Source organism: Cupressus sempervirens, chromosome 10 (genome assembly GCF_028749045.1).
Source record: "Cupressus sempervirens isolate cs-2001-9-10 chromosome 10, ASM2874904v1, whole genome shotgun sequence".
NCBI lineage: Eukaryota > Viridiplantae > Streptophyta > Pinopsida > Cupressales > Cupressaceae > Cupressus > Cupressus sempervirens.
The window spans coordinates 976295427-976313784 of NC_143127.1; the positions used below are offsets into that span (position 1 = coordinate 976295427).

Here is an 18358-nt window from a genome sequence, read left to right on the forward strand (position 1 = left end):
TTTGTACTATTGGATTTACTTCGGCAATGAACATTTCTTCCACATGGGTTAGTCTCCTCATTACCTCAGGTTGCTCTCCCAGGTCCATTTTGTTCAATGCTGAGAATCGATGTACACATTTTTCGATAAAGCACCTTTTGCAAGTTTGGGTAGAGTTTGATGTTTGGACAAGCATGCTTGGGTAACATTCCTTGCACATATTGCAGACTTTTAAGTTGGATAGTGCCTCAATTCTTTGTTGGAATATTTTAAGGGTGATTGTGTATTTGACCTCCCTGTTACCTTCTATATGTGTGATGTCTTGTTGTACTAGTGGTGTTTGTTGATATATGTTTATTGCCTTATCAGTGCTTGGATTTAGTGTTTGCACAGTTGGCCGCTCTCTACAACAGGCACGATATTTTTGAGTGGCCTTGCGCTGTTGTAAACGAGGAGCTTCTACGTTGTCCGGGGCATCTTGTTCTTGGCATAGCTTTTTGATGCACCTACGAACTGCTATTTCGTCTCTATGCCGTGTGTAATATTCCCCTTTTTTTCTTCGACTTTCCTGCCATGCTATCAATAGTGCTGGAACGATGATAATATCAGGATACAAATGGCAGTTGATAAATCTTTATTCCTGCCATGTCAAACTCAAGCAAAGCATCAGTGATGAATAGGTAAGGGTTGTGTGCTAGTAGAATAGTAAGGGGACATGGAAAAGTCCAACGTGCTTACAATGCTTGGTACTCATCAAACCGGCATCAAGACCGTTATTGTTAACTTATGAGAAGGTAACCATTAATCGGGTGAATTGGCGGCAATGATAATAAATAAGTAAATAAGCTTCTCTAAAAGTATATCAATATGCTTTGGCTCTAATTAGTAAAGCTCAATATCAGCTACCATTAACATATGGTGAAGTGATTGATTAATATTTGGAGAGGTGCATCACGTCTTTACCGTAACTCTTCATTCAAGGGAAACACTAAGAAGGAAGTTCTCGTCACTTTAGGAGGCATCGGACATTCTATTTCTTTTATAGATTAATCCTTATTGAATTGGCTCTGAAAAGAGCGACTTCCATTAATATTTTTCATCTGACCACCCTTGTACAACAACTAATAGCCAAATGGCCAAGGTCAAGGAAGTGCACTGTTAGCGACTAAAACCAGATCATCACCCAGTACCGTCAGATATGCAATCATATAAATTTACTAAGTCTTATCAGGCCGAACAGTAGCTGCCAACAATAAACTAATATAAGAACAATTTATCTATATGTCAGATCAGTATAGTTAATATGACAGTCATATTAAGATATCGGAAGTTGCAACTTAAACATACTTGAATAATATACTTATTTTGATATTTTGCAATCCTTAATTATCATATATTGATAGGCATCCAGATCAAATCTAGTATAGTACGTGACATTTTTCTATAAATAGATTGATCTTGTTATCTCAGGCATTTGGGGAAACACAGACAACAATTGCAAAGCAAAGATAATTATCATCATTTATTAGAATTGCATTTTTAACAAGGTAGTAGACACTTGTAATAAGAATACTGTCACTACACAAACTCATTGTTGCAAATTGAAGAAACAAGTACAAGTTTTAGATGGAAAGAAGCCTGTGGCAATTGGAATTATAGATAATTGGTATAAATTGTCATAGATTGGAGCAGGACACATTACAGAAACAATCCAGCTCACAGAAAGATAATTGGTATAAATCGTCATAGATTGGAGCAGGACACATTACAGAAACAATCCAGCTCACAGAAAGATAGTTCCTTTATTCAGAGTCTCAGAAGCAATTACAAGATATATATTTATGATTGACTCCTCCAGAATTGATCAATCAATAAACCTGATAGAATTTTATACAGACTTCTACACCTCTTATATGAATTCAAAACTACCATAATACAAATGTATATAAAAGTCTTTCACATCTTGCAATACGATCAAGAACAGATTGTCTGCATTAAATTCACAGAACAGAACTAAACAACCAGCTACCGCATGCACACTTAACTTCTCAAAGGTAAAAAACTACACAGAGCTACATGCGATATCTAACAGTCTCCAAAACAAATACTACCATACTGTCCTTGAAAAAATACACCGTGGATTCTTCACTAAGACTATACAGAAATGGGGGTCACAAGGATGCATGGTTTCACCAATAAATGAAAAATACAAACACGAGATAAAGAAGTGAAGAATGAACTGACAAAAGCGTAGAGAAACTGACAATTTTATGAATGCCAGCATTAACCAACGCATGCATGGAGCCATAATGGTAAACCTAACATGTGGTTGTTCTCAGCAGCAAACGTTGCCATGTCAGCACTCACATGAACACAATAAAATGAAGGAAAGATCATGATGCCAAATAAGCAGGAAGTCTCAAACATATGATGCCACGTATGCAACGCATGAGCAGAAATACACGTGAGTCTTCAAAGTTCTTTGGTTTTCCAAAAGCGAAGAATAGAGAACACCAGTGTGAGTAGAAGATCTATCTTGCAGCTACTCTAAAACTCAACAGTACATTATGCTCTCATCAACTGACACATCATACATCCATGGAGATTACGCTGTAGTAGTTTCTATAAGTTAAAGGTATTCTTTCATTTGTAGAAGTTTGAAAGAAAGGGAAAACACTCCTAATTGTATACTGGTGTTATTTTTGTAGAAATACAACAATTTCATTATTGTTATGTGATTGATAATAATACAAACTTCTGGTTAGCTGGTTAGTATGACCAGCTAGGCTCTAAAAACAGTTGCAAAGTTTCTGAAATTTAATCCCAATTCTCTGCCTTTAAAATGTATTTGAATAATAAAATTTTCATTCAAATCCCTTGCCATAGATCTAGAATCTCTTAAATGAAGGTTTGAGATATAGTTCCCGAGTGAAACCACCAGCAAATCAACGAGGAAAGATCTTTCACTTTCGCAGTTGATGCTCTTTGTGAAGGTTTTCATTCTCATAAAGCCCTTGGATGAATTTTCAAGCATGAGTTGCCGATGAGCTTCCAAAACATATTTTATATCATGTCCAAAATCCCACGCCCAACTTCGAGTGACAAACAATTATTTTATTTGATTAAAATTCCCCTATGTCTCCCATGTAGACATTTCCCTTATTAAAACAATTCAAATTTATCTATTAAAAGGTCTTCTTATGTCCCCTAGGTGACACTTTATGTCGCTTAAATATTTTTAAAGTTAACTTGTAACATTAACCTTAAAATAGTTCCCCTGATCACCAAATATCATTAAATGCATTGACCGTCCATGGGAAGGGGTGACTGATGCCAAGGAGCATAACAGACTAATTGTGGGAAATCTCCCTCAAAAGTCTCATAATGCATCTCTTACTGAGTGAAGAACAGATCAACATCTGTGAATATCAATTTAGCTGAACTATAAGGTCACCAAGTCCCACGGAGCTCTTTAATCCATTAGTATATCTTAGGGGAACCCTTTGAATAGGCTAATGGTTTCACAATAAGGGGAACCCTTTGAATAGGTTACTGGTTTCTCAGAAAGGGTTTTATAATATCTCCTTGTCCAACTATAAGCAAGAAATGATGGATGATAGAAGGTTCCCTAGTAGTTGAAGGGCTTGACCATGATTACTATTGGGAGACCCTCTGGTAATATCCCCTTTCTTAGCACCAACTTGAGACATTCTGTGTGGTTATACTGTTTTTATTTAAACTTTTATAGATTTAGTTAGAGTAATTCTATCTTTTTTGTGTAGAAATATAAATGTGAGGGTCTGCAAGATATCACTATCCATTTCACGTTCTTTCATTTTTTATAATTTCTCATTATGTTTTTTCCTTGTTATAGGTGACCTACACATTCTTTCATTGGAAAAAGGGCACTCCATTTGCTGAAGATCAGGGAATGTATAATAAGCTGACATGGTGGGAACAAATGGACAGTGGAAGGCAATTCACAAATAACAGGAAATTTTTGACTATCGTGCCTCTAGCATTGTGAGTAAACACTTCTAAGCTGGTTTTCATTCAATTGATTTCCATACAATTTGAATTTATTTGATATTTTTTCCATTGCATTTTTTATTCTGAAATTTGAATTGGGATTGGTTACTGCATAAATGATATGTAGACCTGGACGTAAATTTTAATGATCGTTTATTGGTGGAGACTAACCTTCCTTATAATTTATTTGTATAAATATCTTGAGCAATCTTCAAGTCAATTCTGAATTCTTATAGATACATGTTGTGAGGTTTTCACACCATCGCCCCAAAATTTTGGGGACCCCTTTTTTTTTCGATTGCCTTAGCAATTTTTGGTCTAGAGGTTTCAAATTTGAAGATTTCACGTCTTGGACACCTTCAGGACAAATGTGGGGAGAGGGTTAGATTTATTTTCACCCGGTTTCAACTTGATTTTCCAGAGCGACCAATTTCATCCTTAGGCCGAACAAATTTTAAAAGAGCAACACTTGGCAGGATAAAATTGTAAATTTTGTACTTAGACATTTTCTTTTGAAAATTTGGATATAATTGTATAAAATTGGATAATTTTCAAAAAATGAAAATTTTGTTAAATCTGGGCTTTTGGAAAATCTTGATTATTTTTGGTGAAAAGGATTGATTTTTGTGATGGTGAAATAAAATTGCAAAATCAATTTTAGGCTCTAGAGAAATAATTTTATTTGTGTTAAAAAGCTAAAATTGCTTAGCTAAATCGATTTGGAGAGAAATTGCAAAAAAATTGGTTTTAATAGATTAAAGTTGCCTTGAAAACTTTTTGCCTTTAATGAAATTGGTAATTTAATTTTGAAAAAATGGCTTTTGGCTAGCCAAAATCCAAATTTAATGACGTATTAATTACTAAACCCCCACTAAATGGAAATATTTAACACCCTCAAGGCATTATTTAATTTCTTTTTGCAATTTAGAACTAATTGGCAATTTAGAAAGTTAATATTCATCATGGCAAAATTAATTTTGGTTAAGTATTTAATTGTGGGCCATAATTTTGCATTAATTATTTGTTTTTCTTTCTCCCAGGGTCCAAGAAGAAAGTTGGGTATAAGAGAAGGCCTCTCTCCCATTTCTTCCTCACTTCTCACTTCTCCTTCTCAAGGTGTTGGTGATTTTGCAAGAGCAGATCTGCACTATTCTTGCTTGGCGAAATTTGTGGGAGCCAAAATTTGTGGAAGATAAAATTTTGATTTTTTCAAGAGGCTGCGATTTTTGCCCTAGGTTGGGTAATTTTATTTGGAGGTGAATTGCATGATAAATTTTTAATTTGCAAGGGATTTGAAGTTCTTAAGGTCTTGTCCTAGGTTCCGAAAAGTCGCTATAAGATTATTGGTTAAGGTGAATTTTCATCATCTAGAGTTGCAAGGGGTCTTTAAGCTGACATCCTTCTTTCGTTCTAGTCTAAGGATTGCTCCTCTTGGTTCTTCTTGCCTGCTGGTCCACCACTCTACCATCCCGTAATAGGGCGACGAGCATGGAGGATGTTAGTGCAAGTAAGAATCCCAAACGGGCAAACACTAAGAAAGACAGAGGATATGATGCCCAAAACTCCCTTCTTCTCGAAAATGAAGAGAATAACCGACACCAATATCGCTATAGTGGACATGATACGGATGAAGGACAGAGTAAAGGAAGGACAATCCCCCTTGGCTATAGGTAGAGGTAATTTCAAATCATCTAGAGTTGCAAGGGGTCCTTAAGCTGACATCCTTCTTCGTTCTAGTCTAAGGATTGCTCCTCTTGGTTCTGCTTGCCTTCTAGTCCACCACTCTACCATCCCGTAATAGGGCGACGAGCATGGAGGATGTTAGTGCAAGTAAGAATCCCAAGCGGGCAAACACTAAGAAAGACAAAGAGGATATGATGCCCAAAACTCCCTTCTTCTCAAAAAATGAGGTGAATAACCAATACCAATGACGGTACCATAAAAGGATATACAAAAGGCAGTTGCACATCACAACCCAAGCGTCGACACTTCCATTTCAACCATGATGAGCAACGTTGAGGTGGCACTTGATTTTGAGGATATCAGAGAAGAGGATGTCAATAAAACAAATTTTGGATCGAGGTTGGATGAATTGGAGAAGGTTGCTATCAAGAAAAAGCATTTGGGCACCCTTTTCTCTCTCAATGCTTTTATTGGATTTGAGAAAGAATATGAGAAGGATCATGAAAGGATACTACAACCAGCAAGTGGCGTGGCGAAGTCAGCGGAACTCAGGGCGAAGCACACACCTTGTCCTCCTATGGAAGAAGTTAACGAAAGGCTAGCTAAGTTCATTGCCTTAGCTAAGAAGATGAAAGAAAAGGGAAGATTTATATTAGAAGATCATTTGATGTAAGCCCAAGTGGCAATTTCTAGAATAGGACAAGTGTCTATTTTTGATTGGCCACCATTTTGGTGCCTTATCATTGGTTGCCACTTTTTGCACTTTTTTTATTGGTCCATTGATGAGGTGGCAGCTTCTCATTGGCCGATGGGGTGGCAACCCTAATTAGGGTTTTGAGGATCCAATCTAGATCGTTGATCTTGTTTTGATCTCCCCCGTCCGTTGTATTTCTGGCCCCTATAAAAGGCCATTTGCTCTCATTTGTAAAGTGGTTGGAGAAATTGTTGCGAAGATAATACCAAAATTGCTCTCTTCTTCATTGTTGCGATTTGCATGTTGATTAAGAACATTGAGTGTTATTGCATGTTTTCTACTTCCACATAGTTAGATTTCTTTTCAAGTTGTTAAAGTTGGTTGCATTTGAAGTTGTTTAAGTTAGGTTAAAGTAGATGGAGAGTTGTATGGTAGCATTGGTAAATGTTTGATAGGGGTCAATACTAGACCACTAGCATCCTAGCGGCTAGTTGGGAGGCTTTGTGTGGTAAACTAGTTTATTATTCCTTCGAATCATTGCACCTGTGGAAGTGAGGCTGCTGGTCAGCTCTCATTAGGTTCGATCGCCGTCCATTTGCTAACCTTCCATTCATAGGAGTAGGAGTAGAACAGTGAGTAGCTGGGTAGTCGAAGTTTAGGGAAAGTAGTTAGAGTAGGTCGAGTATTAGAACACATCCATTCACCTTCCACAACCATCGCTTTCCCATCAACATCATCACTGGCAGACACATCCTTCATCACCACCACCAACATTATCTGCCACCCACACACTAGACAAACCGAGCTACCATCACCTTCATCCCACCAAAGTCCAAGTCATCTTCGAAAGAATAGCGTAAGGCCGCCTACATGATTACCAACAAATCACATCGATAAAACTGAGCGAGTATCCAATGGTGTAAGGAACATTGGAGCTATTGCTTATGTCTTCATAGGTAATAACTTTTCAAGAGAGGAGTTGCATGTTTGATATCCCATATTGAATATTCAAATCCTAATATGTTATGTAAGTGATACAGAACTTGCATCAGCAATACATATGTATGACTTGAATTGGAAATAATGAATCTTCTATGAAGATTACAGATCTTCCTTTTAATATCTTTGTTCTGATTTTATTCAAGTATATATAAAATATGTAGATCTGAATGACTGAGAATGTAATGCCTTGTTATTGATATATTCCAGAATTCACAAATGCATACTATATATATATATATATAGAGAGAGAGAGAGAGAGAGAGAGAGAGAGAGAGATATGTTTACATAGAGGTATGACCCTACGTAAGCATACCTCAATACATAACTAATATCCTTTAACAAACACCGATCAGATGCCACCGATACTCATTACATAATCCTCAGCCTTAACTAAGGCTTGCTTCCAATCATGGTATCGGTTCATGCATAGAGCCTGATACTGGTAATTTGATCTGACGGATATATAACTTGGTTTGCATTTAGGATTATAATGTTATTATATACACATATGTGTGTGTGTGTGTGCGCGCGCGCGCTTGAATAAGAATGCATAAGAATAATAGTATATATATATGTATGTATAATCAGACTTTAATACGCTGATACATCATCAGATATATATATATCATTTGACAATTTCCATGAAGCTAATATTCTTAACACTGGAAACATATGTTACTGTTAAATGGTTGCAGAATCATAATTCTAGTCATTGGATACATATATGTGAGCTATTACAAAACTGGAAATAACTATATTATAATTTAAGCTGTTGTTTTGATTTTTTGAAATCCTTTGGAAGTTTGTATGATTTTTTCCTGACTTAAAATGAAGCAAGACAAGATTGATTCCATTTTGCTTGTATGGTTGATAACAATAATGATAACTTGATTTGAGTTACCTTTTTATTTTGCTATTGACTAGAAGATCAAGAGACAAAATGTATAAGTTAGAAGATATTGAGGGAAAATCTTCATTAGATTGCATATTGAAGGCTTACTTTTACATATTGTTTTAGTGTGGGTTATATATTAATAACCAACTAGAAGCATAGTTTTTAGGTTGTTTACTCATTTGTAATGTGGTGCTCTAAATTTAAGGGTCACGAATAGTTCTACAAGGTAGTTTTAGACACAACTAAAAAATCTTAAATAGGGTCACGAATAGTTCTGGAATACAATTTGCTGCATTATCTTTTCAAGAAGATTATGATAATTTATGTTAGATCGGTTTGAAACTCAACAAGGATAAAACTAGTGGGAAATTCAGCACAAGGAATGTAATCTGAGCATAGACCCATTCTTCTTAAACAACCTCATTTACCCACTTAGCTTCACACTAAATGTGTGCACTGTTGTGCTTGCACATCCAAACATAATATTGACACACCTCAGCAAATCTTTTTTGCACACAACCACTCAACAATGCTCACGTGCACGTTGCAGCCATGGACATTGTGTTACATGGTGTTTAATTAGACCATACATGTGCAACAAATAGAGCATTCACAATCACATGTTATGCTTCTATACTGATGTGCTAGTTGGTGGGCCTTCCACCTTACAACATGGTTATCCAATTTCTGCCATACATATTTAACACATGGTAGCATCCACGCCACATGCCATGGAAATACAACTAACACCATATGGGCTTGACATCTGTCATCACCTTGTACACAGTGCACCAAATGAGTGTAACACTTGTTAGCATAAAAACTTAATTGACAACCTGCTTGTATAAATACTTTCTTTGTACAGTCTGTAAATAGAAGAGGCATACTGCATTCTCATGTTCTATCTCTATACATTTATCCAATCCAGTCTTACATGACCCAAGGTTTTGTTGTTGCATTCTTCTGATATTCTTGTAAGGCTTGCCAAATTTCTATATGGAGTTCTTGATTTGTGTTCATCTTTCACATTGAAACTACCCAACAATGTGCTGCTGAAACTAACATGTATAAGTGTTGGTCATGTACGTAGCATTTGCCATTGCACCAAAAGTGCGAACTGTTAATGCCCGGTACAAATGCCGAGACTTACCGGGATCCACGGTACAAATCTCCAAGGAGGTGCTGACCACCTAGTCAACACTTTCAACAATCTCCCCTTAAGCACCGACTGAGCCTTCAACACCAACTGAAGGGAGGCTCGAATCCGTGACCCAAGGGCTCTGATACCAATTGTAGGTAGCATTTTCCGTTGCACCAAAAGATGAAACTGTTAATGCCCAACACAAATGCCGAGACTTACCTGGATCAACGTTACAAATCTCCAAGGAGGTGCTGACCACCAAGTCAACACTCTCAACAGGTCACTTAGTAGAAGCAATGTGAAGATGATATTTTCATTGTTAATCCTTTAGGATGGCATGATGAACAACTCTGTTACCATTTTAATGTTCTACCTCAGTTTCCTTTACGTAAAGTGTAATTGTTTTAACGATTTTGCTAGATGGGCACTTTATCAAACACTTGACATGCAACTGATTTATTTTGAATTATCTGATTTCATTTACTTGGAGGAATGTAATGGGATTTTTAGAACAACATTTCAGCATAGTTGCATTATAAAATGAGTTTGAGACATTATATATTACAGTTGTCTTTGATTGTTTATATGAATTGTCATAAGAAGTATGAAAATTCAATAAACTGATCTGAGTTAGTATATACAAATATATATAATGATTTTTATGACATCTTTGGAGAGATCATAGCGGCAATTATGGTCTGTTACAGATTTTAAGTCACCTACAAACTTGAGACTCTGGCTGAAAACCCATGCCACTTCTTTCAATCTGCCTATAGCTACATCAATGTTTACTCCAAGACTAGGAATGATTCCCAATGCCCAAACTCTATATTCAGCTTCAGGCTGTTTGCAATCCCCATGTCCTCTTGTTGGAATGAGTCAACCAGACATTTTAACTTAACCACCCAATCCACCTCCACTTGGAATGCCTAGCTTTCTAAGGTTGGGCGACCTGCCAAACAAACTCTATATGCCACTTCCCCAGATGAAAGCAATCAACAATGACAAACTAATCACCTACATATTGATGCACGTTCTCACAACTAGCAAGAAAAATCCAACCTCCTTCAAACCACGCATTCCAATCACTATGTAAAAAGAAAAAGGGCATCCCAGTCACTATTAAGCATTCATTATGTATGATTTCCAGAATTAAAAAAATCAATATTGAAGCCTTTTATCCCAAAATCTGGTGAATCAATATTTTTTTTGTTTACCTGCAAAAATTGCAAGAAAATGATCAAAACTTCAACCTGCAAAATAGATATATGTTCATATGCCCAAGACTTCAAAATCCTTTCCAATAGATGCATCTGTGAATCCTGTGTAAAGCCACGAAGGTTAGCTGAAATGGGGTTTTGTCCAATCAAGCATGAACCTGTGGGTTTTCATCCTAGAGTTTGCTAAACTTAAAGCACAATCCCATGAGACAAAAATATTGAAGATATCTTATCGGAGACATATGTGTGTGTGTATATATATATATACATGGTTACATAATCAATTATTATTATATTAATCTCACCATAATGAATAGACATGCCCCTTGAGGGACATGTCTCTCTTTGCCTCATTCCCAAATACAAATGCAAGAGAGATTGCTGCATTTGAAACATACAGAAATCGCAGGCAGTGTTATTACATTTGCAGCATTCCTCTAAATTTAACATGGTATCAGAGCCAGATTCTAACCACTGGGAATCTAATTCTTTTTTTTCATGGATGAACATTGTATCAAAGCAGTGAGGTTTCACAAATAAGAAAAGTGTTTATCAGAATTACGTAAGATCGTGATAATATTGCAGAGTTAACATGTGTGCCTACTCTGCTGTGTTTTCCAGTGAAATTAATATTGGTTTAGCAGCTTTAGTTGTATGTGGGGACCGCAGGTAGGAAGGTGTCAGTGGACAAAGGATTAATATGGAGTGATAAATTTATATACTTCTGAAGGGCAATTTAATAAGTTCCATAATATAATGCTCTTGTATCATTTTATCTCTTCTTGATTTGGCGAATATCAAAATGGAAGAGGAATATATTACTATTGATCATTGGTGCGATTTATGAGATCCTTGATGGAACTTGATGAAGAACATCTATGGAGGCTCTCAATGGATTTGAGTGCACAATTTGCCTCATCGATCTTGAGAACCACGAGATGCTGCAGTTGCTTCCCAAATGTAACCACACCTTTCATCTGGAGTGCTTTGATACATCGCTTCTCACCAACACTAAGTGTCCCTTTTGTAAAATGGTCCTTCTGATCACTGATTTCAATGCAATGAGCACCATTTTTGGTGTTGAACCGCAGTTGTTTCTTGAGCAGCTTAGTGTTTTTGTGGACAATGGAGGCGGATTCAGTAGTCAAGGAAATGATTTTTCAAATGAGAAGGCAACGATTGGAACTGTGGGTAAGCATCAGCCTTCTAGCTCTTTGGCCCAGCTTGTGCATTCTATGTTAGGTGGTTCTGTGGAGAAGATATTGAAATCCAAAAGGTGGGAGAACATTTCTATCAATTTTGGTCTTGATGTTAAGGACATTTTTCTATACACGTAACGACTGGAGATAGAGAGGGAGATGGGACCCGAGCGTTTGCAGGGTGGATTGGGGTCCTCTAGGCAGGCTGATTAAAGCGCTATGTAAAATGTGATGTCACTGGGGAAAAGAGGTCCTTGATAACCAAGTTCATATAAAGCCTGTAGATTTAACAGAGAAAATTTGTGTAGATACAAAAGATTCAACACTGCTACAAACATTCATGGAGTTATTTCATTTGTCTCACTGTTAGCGTCAAGGACTGGAAATGGCCATCTCAGAATGATACAAATAGAAGTTTATCAACATCCCCTCTTATACTGGGCACTAATTGGAATTGCTCAATAAGATCCATTGGTTAGTTGATAAATGGTGGGACTTATCCCTCGTTTGAAAGGATGAGTTGCACAGGTAAGGGGCTACCTTTAAGAAGGATAGAAATTAGATAAGGACAAAATTACTCTACCAATGTAAAGACTCTTTTGTAATATTGGTGATTTCATTCTAACAATGGCAACTGCAAACTCTTATCAGAAAATGCTTCTTCAGAAAATCTTCTTTTTGAGAAGGTGAGTAACTCAGAGTTGTGCCACATTAGAAACATGTCTCTGATTGCAGTGTCGTGTGAGAAAAATGAAAAATATATATTGCGCCCTAGATGATGGACACAATTTGGATTATAAAGTATTGATACACAAATGGCATCATTGTGGCATGAGAATTATACGTATTTTTCATGACCATTGTCTCGACAGTTATATATAGAGGGATTAAGGAGTATTAAAAACAACATAGCCAATACTAAAAATTAAATAATGGAGTGTAATATTCTCTGCTGGATTTGGATTAAAGTTATTGAATTTGGATTAACATGGATTTCGTCAAACAGTTGTTATGTAAACAAGTTCTTAAGCAAAATTCTTATTGTATCATCATTTAAACTGTTTCCTTGAAATCAATGCTATGAAATGATTATACCAACCAAAAATGCCAGAACTCCCAGCAAATCAGGATTAGAAACTGAACTAAGAATTTAATGTTCATGCCTTATATTCATGACAGAAATCAATGCTCTTTAAGCTACACGCTGAGATTGAAAGACAGTCTTTACAACATTAGCAAATAAGCAATATAAATGATGCAAAATGGATATAAGATGAACAGACCCGAAATAATGATGGATGCCGTTAGGAGAGCTTAAGTATGCAGTAATTCTCAGCCTGTTACCACTCGAGGCCCTCAACCAATCCGCCACCCGCTACTGGGTTTTATTCTGCCAACCCGTGCTGATGAAGGGGCCAACTCAGGCTGTGGAGGGAAATAGTACCAATGCAGCTACCAATCACAGATGCCGTGAACATTTAGAAACTCTCCCCGTGATCACCTCCAGCCGTAGTCTCATTTCTCCAACTGTCAAAACATCCACTGTTCTGTAGCTCCCACAATGCTGCTACTGTTCCTGTTAACCACACTCTGCAACCAACTCCGAGAAAACGATGATATTCACGTGCAAGTCATTCACTGTTGAAGTGTGCTACGCTGGTTGTCTGAATCTCACTATCCCGTGAACACTTCTGAAGGGAAAGCACGCTGCCAATGTGTAAATCTAAGAGGGTGAAGATTACACTTACATAAACTTCATCAAAACCTTCAGCATGGGAATGCCAACCTCCTAGAATGCCGACCAACTTCAAACTGCTATTCTGTAGAAGCTAATACCAACCACCGACCAGATTCTCTCCCTGATATTTAGTAATTCCAACTTCTTGCCTAACCTCCAAATACCAAATCAAACTCCAATCTGTTAGTAAACCGTGAGGCACTAGGTTTGCGTCTAGTCTCACACTTTTTCTCATGTCCCCTCTTTCGCACTAGTTCTTTTGGCGCTTGGTTAATCTATCTCCACATTTGGATAGATTAATGGCATTACCAATAAGGATGCCTGCTAGTCACAAGGGAAGTTTTGTCTGAAGTTTGTCATTTAATGTATTAAAGTACTTTAATAAAGTTACTTCATGTTTTAATAAGGCATTCACTTTATAAAGTGACTTAAGTGACTAGAAGACGAAATTGGTGTTTTATCCCGCATCTCTTATTCTGACACTTTTCCCTCACTTCGAGGTTATAAGTAAGAGACTCTGTCTTGGGAAAGACACAACGAATATATGATAATATAAAAATCCTCAATGGGTGCTTGCGAGTGGATTGCCAAAGGACGAAATCCCTAAGGCATTGAGTAGTGGGATGTAGCCCCTAGCTGCTCTTGGAATCAACTTTGCAAAAGAAAGATAATTGTGGATAGTCAAATCCGAATTCTACTAGCTTGCCGAGAAGTCGGTATTCACCATCAGGCACGTGAAAAAGGAAGAGCAAGTGCAGGATGTAGTATCTTGACTACCAAAGTGGAGGAGAGTACACTGTCGTAATACAGAGGTTTTGCGGGTCATATTTCTCCAGTGGTCTGTCTTGTAACAAGAAGAAGAGGTGCCCGTGCCGTAGACCAGTATTTGGGTGGCTTACGTTTGGAATGAATATGGTGTGCGGATGACTTACCTAGAGACATAGAGAACATCTGAAGACTACGGTAGTAGTAGTGATCTCAACAACAAGGAAATAAGCTAAGTTGCCGGTTCGTGGTTCGGTTCCGGGTTCGGGTTCGAGAACCGGTTCGCTGGTTCGACGAAATTTTGGAAAGGGGTTTGGGTTCGTTTGGGTTCGTTAGTACAAAAACATGTAAAAATTATAAATATATATATATATATATATATATATATATATATATATATATATATATATATATATTTTTTTTTTTTATGAAGCATGAGTTAAAATTAGAATGTAGCATAGTACCATAAACACATTTAAAACTTCAAAACAGCATAAACAATAACATATCAATGTATCATGGTGAGCATACCATCATATAGTAACATAATTCAATCAACTTCAACATCAAAGATGAAAGATTCAAAACATTTAAAATATTAAGTTCAAGTGTCATTGTATATATATATATATACATTTTTATGAAGCATGAGTTAAAATTAGAATGTAGCATAGTACCATAAACACATTTAAAACTTTAAAATAGCATAAACAATAACATATCAATGTATCATGGTGAGCATACCATCATATAGTAACATAATTCAATCAACTTCAACATCAAAGATGAAAGATTCAAAACATTTAAAATATCAAGTTCAAGTGTCATTGTTTCACGTTCAATGTTTAACAGTAACTAATAGAATGAAAATCTATTAAAATTCTGAATTTTTAGTTCTAAGTTCTTCATTCTTCATCTTCATCTTCTTCATATTCATCTTCTTCTTCATCTCCTCCTTCTTCGCCTATGCTATTACTTGCACCAAGGCCAATGGGATCAGCAGCAGAATCAACAATGATATTGGCATCAAAGTTATCAAAATCATCAATTGTAAGCGCAGCAGTGGAAGCATCCAAGTCCGCAATCTCTGCATCTACATCCCACTTCTTTGTCTCCCCTTCTTTGTATTCTTGACTCTTGTGTGAAAGAAGGCGCAAGTTGTTATGCACAAATACCAGGTTCTCGGCTTTTTTTGATTGCAACCTATTGCGCTTCACCGAGTGGATGAAAGAATAGGTGCTCCAATTTCTTTCTGATGCAAAAGAACTAGCAACCTATAAAGATAACATAGGGTAGGCAATTAAAAAGGAATTAATTCAATCTTATTAAAAAATTCTTTTGAAGATAAAGTGAGCTAATTTAAAAAAAAATAAAACTTACTTGTGATATAACTTTGATTGCAAGGGGCTGCAATGTTCGGAATTTTTGGCCATGGAGGTACCACCAACCACGAGCATGCTTCTTGAACCGATGACGAAGAGCATCATTACTTAGACTTGTAGCATTGACAAATGCTATGAACTCATCCATGATTACATCTCTTATATCATCATCAGGAAATATTCTTTTAAATGCTGCCTGGTACCCGTCAGACACTTCCATATCTCTGTATGGTGGCAACCTTCCTGGTAGATCACAATATTGTGAGCTATAGTATTTGGGGGTCAAGGCATAGGCAAGCAAATGTAATGGAGTGGTCATTTTGTTCCATCTTTCATCAATAATTTTTTGCACTTGTTTGAAAAAGGTCTCTTGCGGATCTTGCTCCTGCTCATTTATCACTTGCCTGATCTTCTCAATCATTGAGTCTATGCCATCATAGATCTCTCCAAGGCAAGGCCTATCCATGTCAGTGTACCTAAGCATGCTCATAATGGGCTCGGTGATCTTAAGGAGATATTCCACACGTTCCCACCATGAGTCAGCCAATAGCCTATCCTTTATTTTGTTTGCCCTTTCAGTGTTCTTTTGCTTCCATACACCCCAATTGTTGCTGATTACCATACCTTGAAGTGCATCTTTCACTTGCACAAGTCGTCTTAAGACGATTATATGTGATGCAAAACGGGTCTCAGCAACCTGTGACATAAATTAGAGCAAAAAACAACTATTAGATACATATTTTAGAAAACTAAGAAAAGTATACACATTGGCAATTGCACAAGTAAAATATGAAAAGTAAAAAATTGTCAAATATTAAAAATTAAATTACTAATTTGAGTTCAAGTTCATTTACCTTCAATAGCTCCAATTTTGAGTAGTTCCTGAAAAGAGATTGAGTCATGTGGTGGTTTGTGACAAACATTTGTATGTCCTCAGCCTCTTCATACACTGTTTTGATCCACTCAATTTGGTTCCCAATCTTTTGTAGCATAAGATTGAGTGAATGGACTGCACAAGGTGTCCAAAAGATATGTGGATATCGTGATTCAACCAACAAACCTGCTGCTCTACAATTCTTTGCGTTGTCCGTTATGACTTGGACAACGTTTCTTGCACCCACTTGTTCAATGGCCTCAATTAAGATATCAGCAATAAATGGCCCATCTTTTACTTTGCCCTCACAATCCACCGCTTTCAAAAACATTGCCCCTTTAGGGGACACGGCAAGGACATTGATCAAGGGACGGTTCCTAGAATCCTTCCAGCCATCTGAAACAATTGTCACCCCTGTCTCAACCCATGAGTCCCTTATGGGCTTCAATTGATTTTCAACCCGTTGGACCTCATCATCCAACAAGGTGGTGCACACTTTCTCATAACCGGGGCCACAATACCCTTTTGGAGCTTCATTGGCACCCCTCAACATGTCCTTCCAAAACGGAGAGCGGACAACATTAAAAGACAACCCATTTGCATAGAGGCATCTTCCCACCTTAATGTCAGCAATATCCCGAGCCTTGTTTTGAAAAGAAGTTTCTATTGGCCCCTTTCTTTTGTGTACAATGGGGACAGATTCAGTGTCAGTGTCCATTGTAGTATTGAAGAAGGGATGGTCTTGTACAATAACATCTGAGGGGGGCTGCATTCCCTTAGCTTTTTTACTTTTATTGCTACTACTACCGAGTTCTATTGCCCTGTGTCCTTCTCTCTCTTCTGCTGCCTCATGCTCTTCAATATATTTTAACACGGTGTGATTTGGTATAGGGACACTATTTTTGCCAGGGCATTTCTTGACTCCTCTTCCAGTATAACCACATAGATGGCCTACCACACGATAATAAGAACTATTTCTTTCTACATCACATCCTCGACATCTCCAACGGAATGCACCACCTCTTGGAATGGGTTTTATAATGTCTACATACTTCCATAGAGGAGAATCAGAGTTGGTTTCCATTCTTTGTTCGGTATTGCCTATTGATGAAGAGGTAGATGACATTACTTTCGAACCTTTCCCTATGGCAATAAATTACTAATTAGATATATGTTCATAATCTATATGCAAGAAAATGACGAATTTTGAAATAATGGAAAAGATTCAAGAACTTAGAACATATGAAGATTGAAAGAGAAATGAAAAAAAAATGGAAAAACTAGAACAAAACAATAGTAAATGGAATAAGATCTTACCTCTTGGTCCTTTTCCAGCCATTGCAAGTTTTGCAAATGTGTATAAATGATGCACAAACACTTCAAGAACACCAACAAGTCAATCTTCAAACTCCTCCTTGCACAACCGGATGCTTGCTCAAAAACTTATGTGCTCTCCTTCAAGGCAAAACAACCTATTTAGAAACAACAAATGACTATGAGAGAGCAAAAAACCAATTCATAACAACTTTTTAGGGTACGTGGACCCCAAAAATTATTAAAAAATGCAAATAAATAACTTTAATTTCGCGTCCGTGGGCGGGTTCTTGGCTGGGTTCGAACTTGGTTCGATTTTCCCAGATTGGTCCGCCCGGGTTCGAACCATGGTTCGAACCAGGATTCGAAAATCGAACCCTGGGCGAACCGTGGTCGAACCGGACCCGAATCTCGAACCAGTTCGAACCAGTTCGAGGTCCGGA

The 18358-nt window shown here is 37.1% G+C and overlaps 2 protein-coding genes across 5 annotated transcripts in view; one reads left to right on the top strand and one right to left on the bottom strand.

Annotated features, from left to right (window-relative positions):
* LOC149537235 (uncharacterized) overlaps positions 1-18358 on the top strand; it is a 103850-nt gene that overhangs the window by 60019 nt on the left and 25473 nt on the right. For all 4 annotated transcript variants that reach the window (XM_089807434.1, XM_089807436.1, XM_089807435.1 and 1 more), the window contains one exon: positions 3854-4002. In XM_089807434.1, the coding sequence (XP_089663560.1) occupies positions 3854-4002 (149 nt within the window). The remainder of the gene's footprint in view (positions 1-3853; positions 4003-18358) is intronic.
* Positions 13321-17604, bottom strand: LOC149537236 (uncharacterized). Its single transcript, XM_089803612.1, has 3 exons — positions 16582-17604; positions 16132-16424; positions 13321-13432 (listed from the first exon to the last, which is right to left on the bottom strand). The coding sequence occupies exons 1-3, from the start codon at positions 17371-17373 to the stop codon at positions 13321-13323; spliced, it is 1197 nt and encodes a 398-aa protein (XP_089659738.1). The 5' UTR covers positions 17374-17604.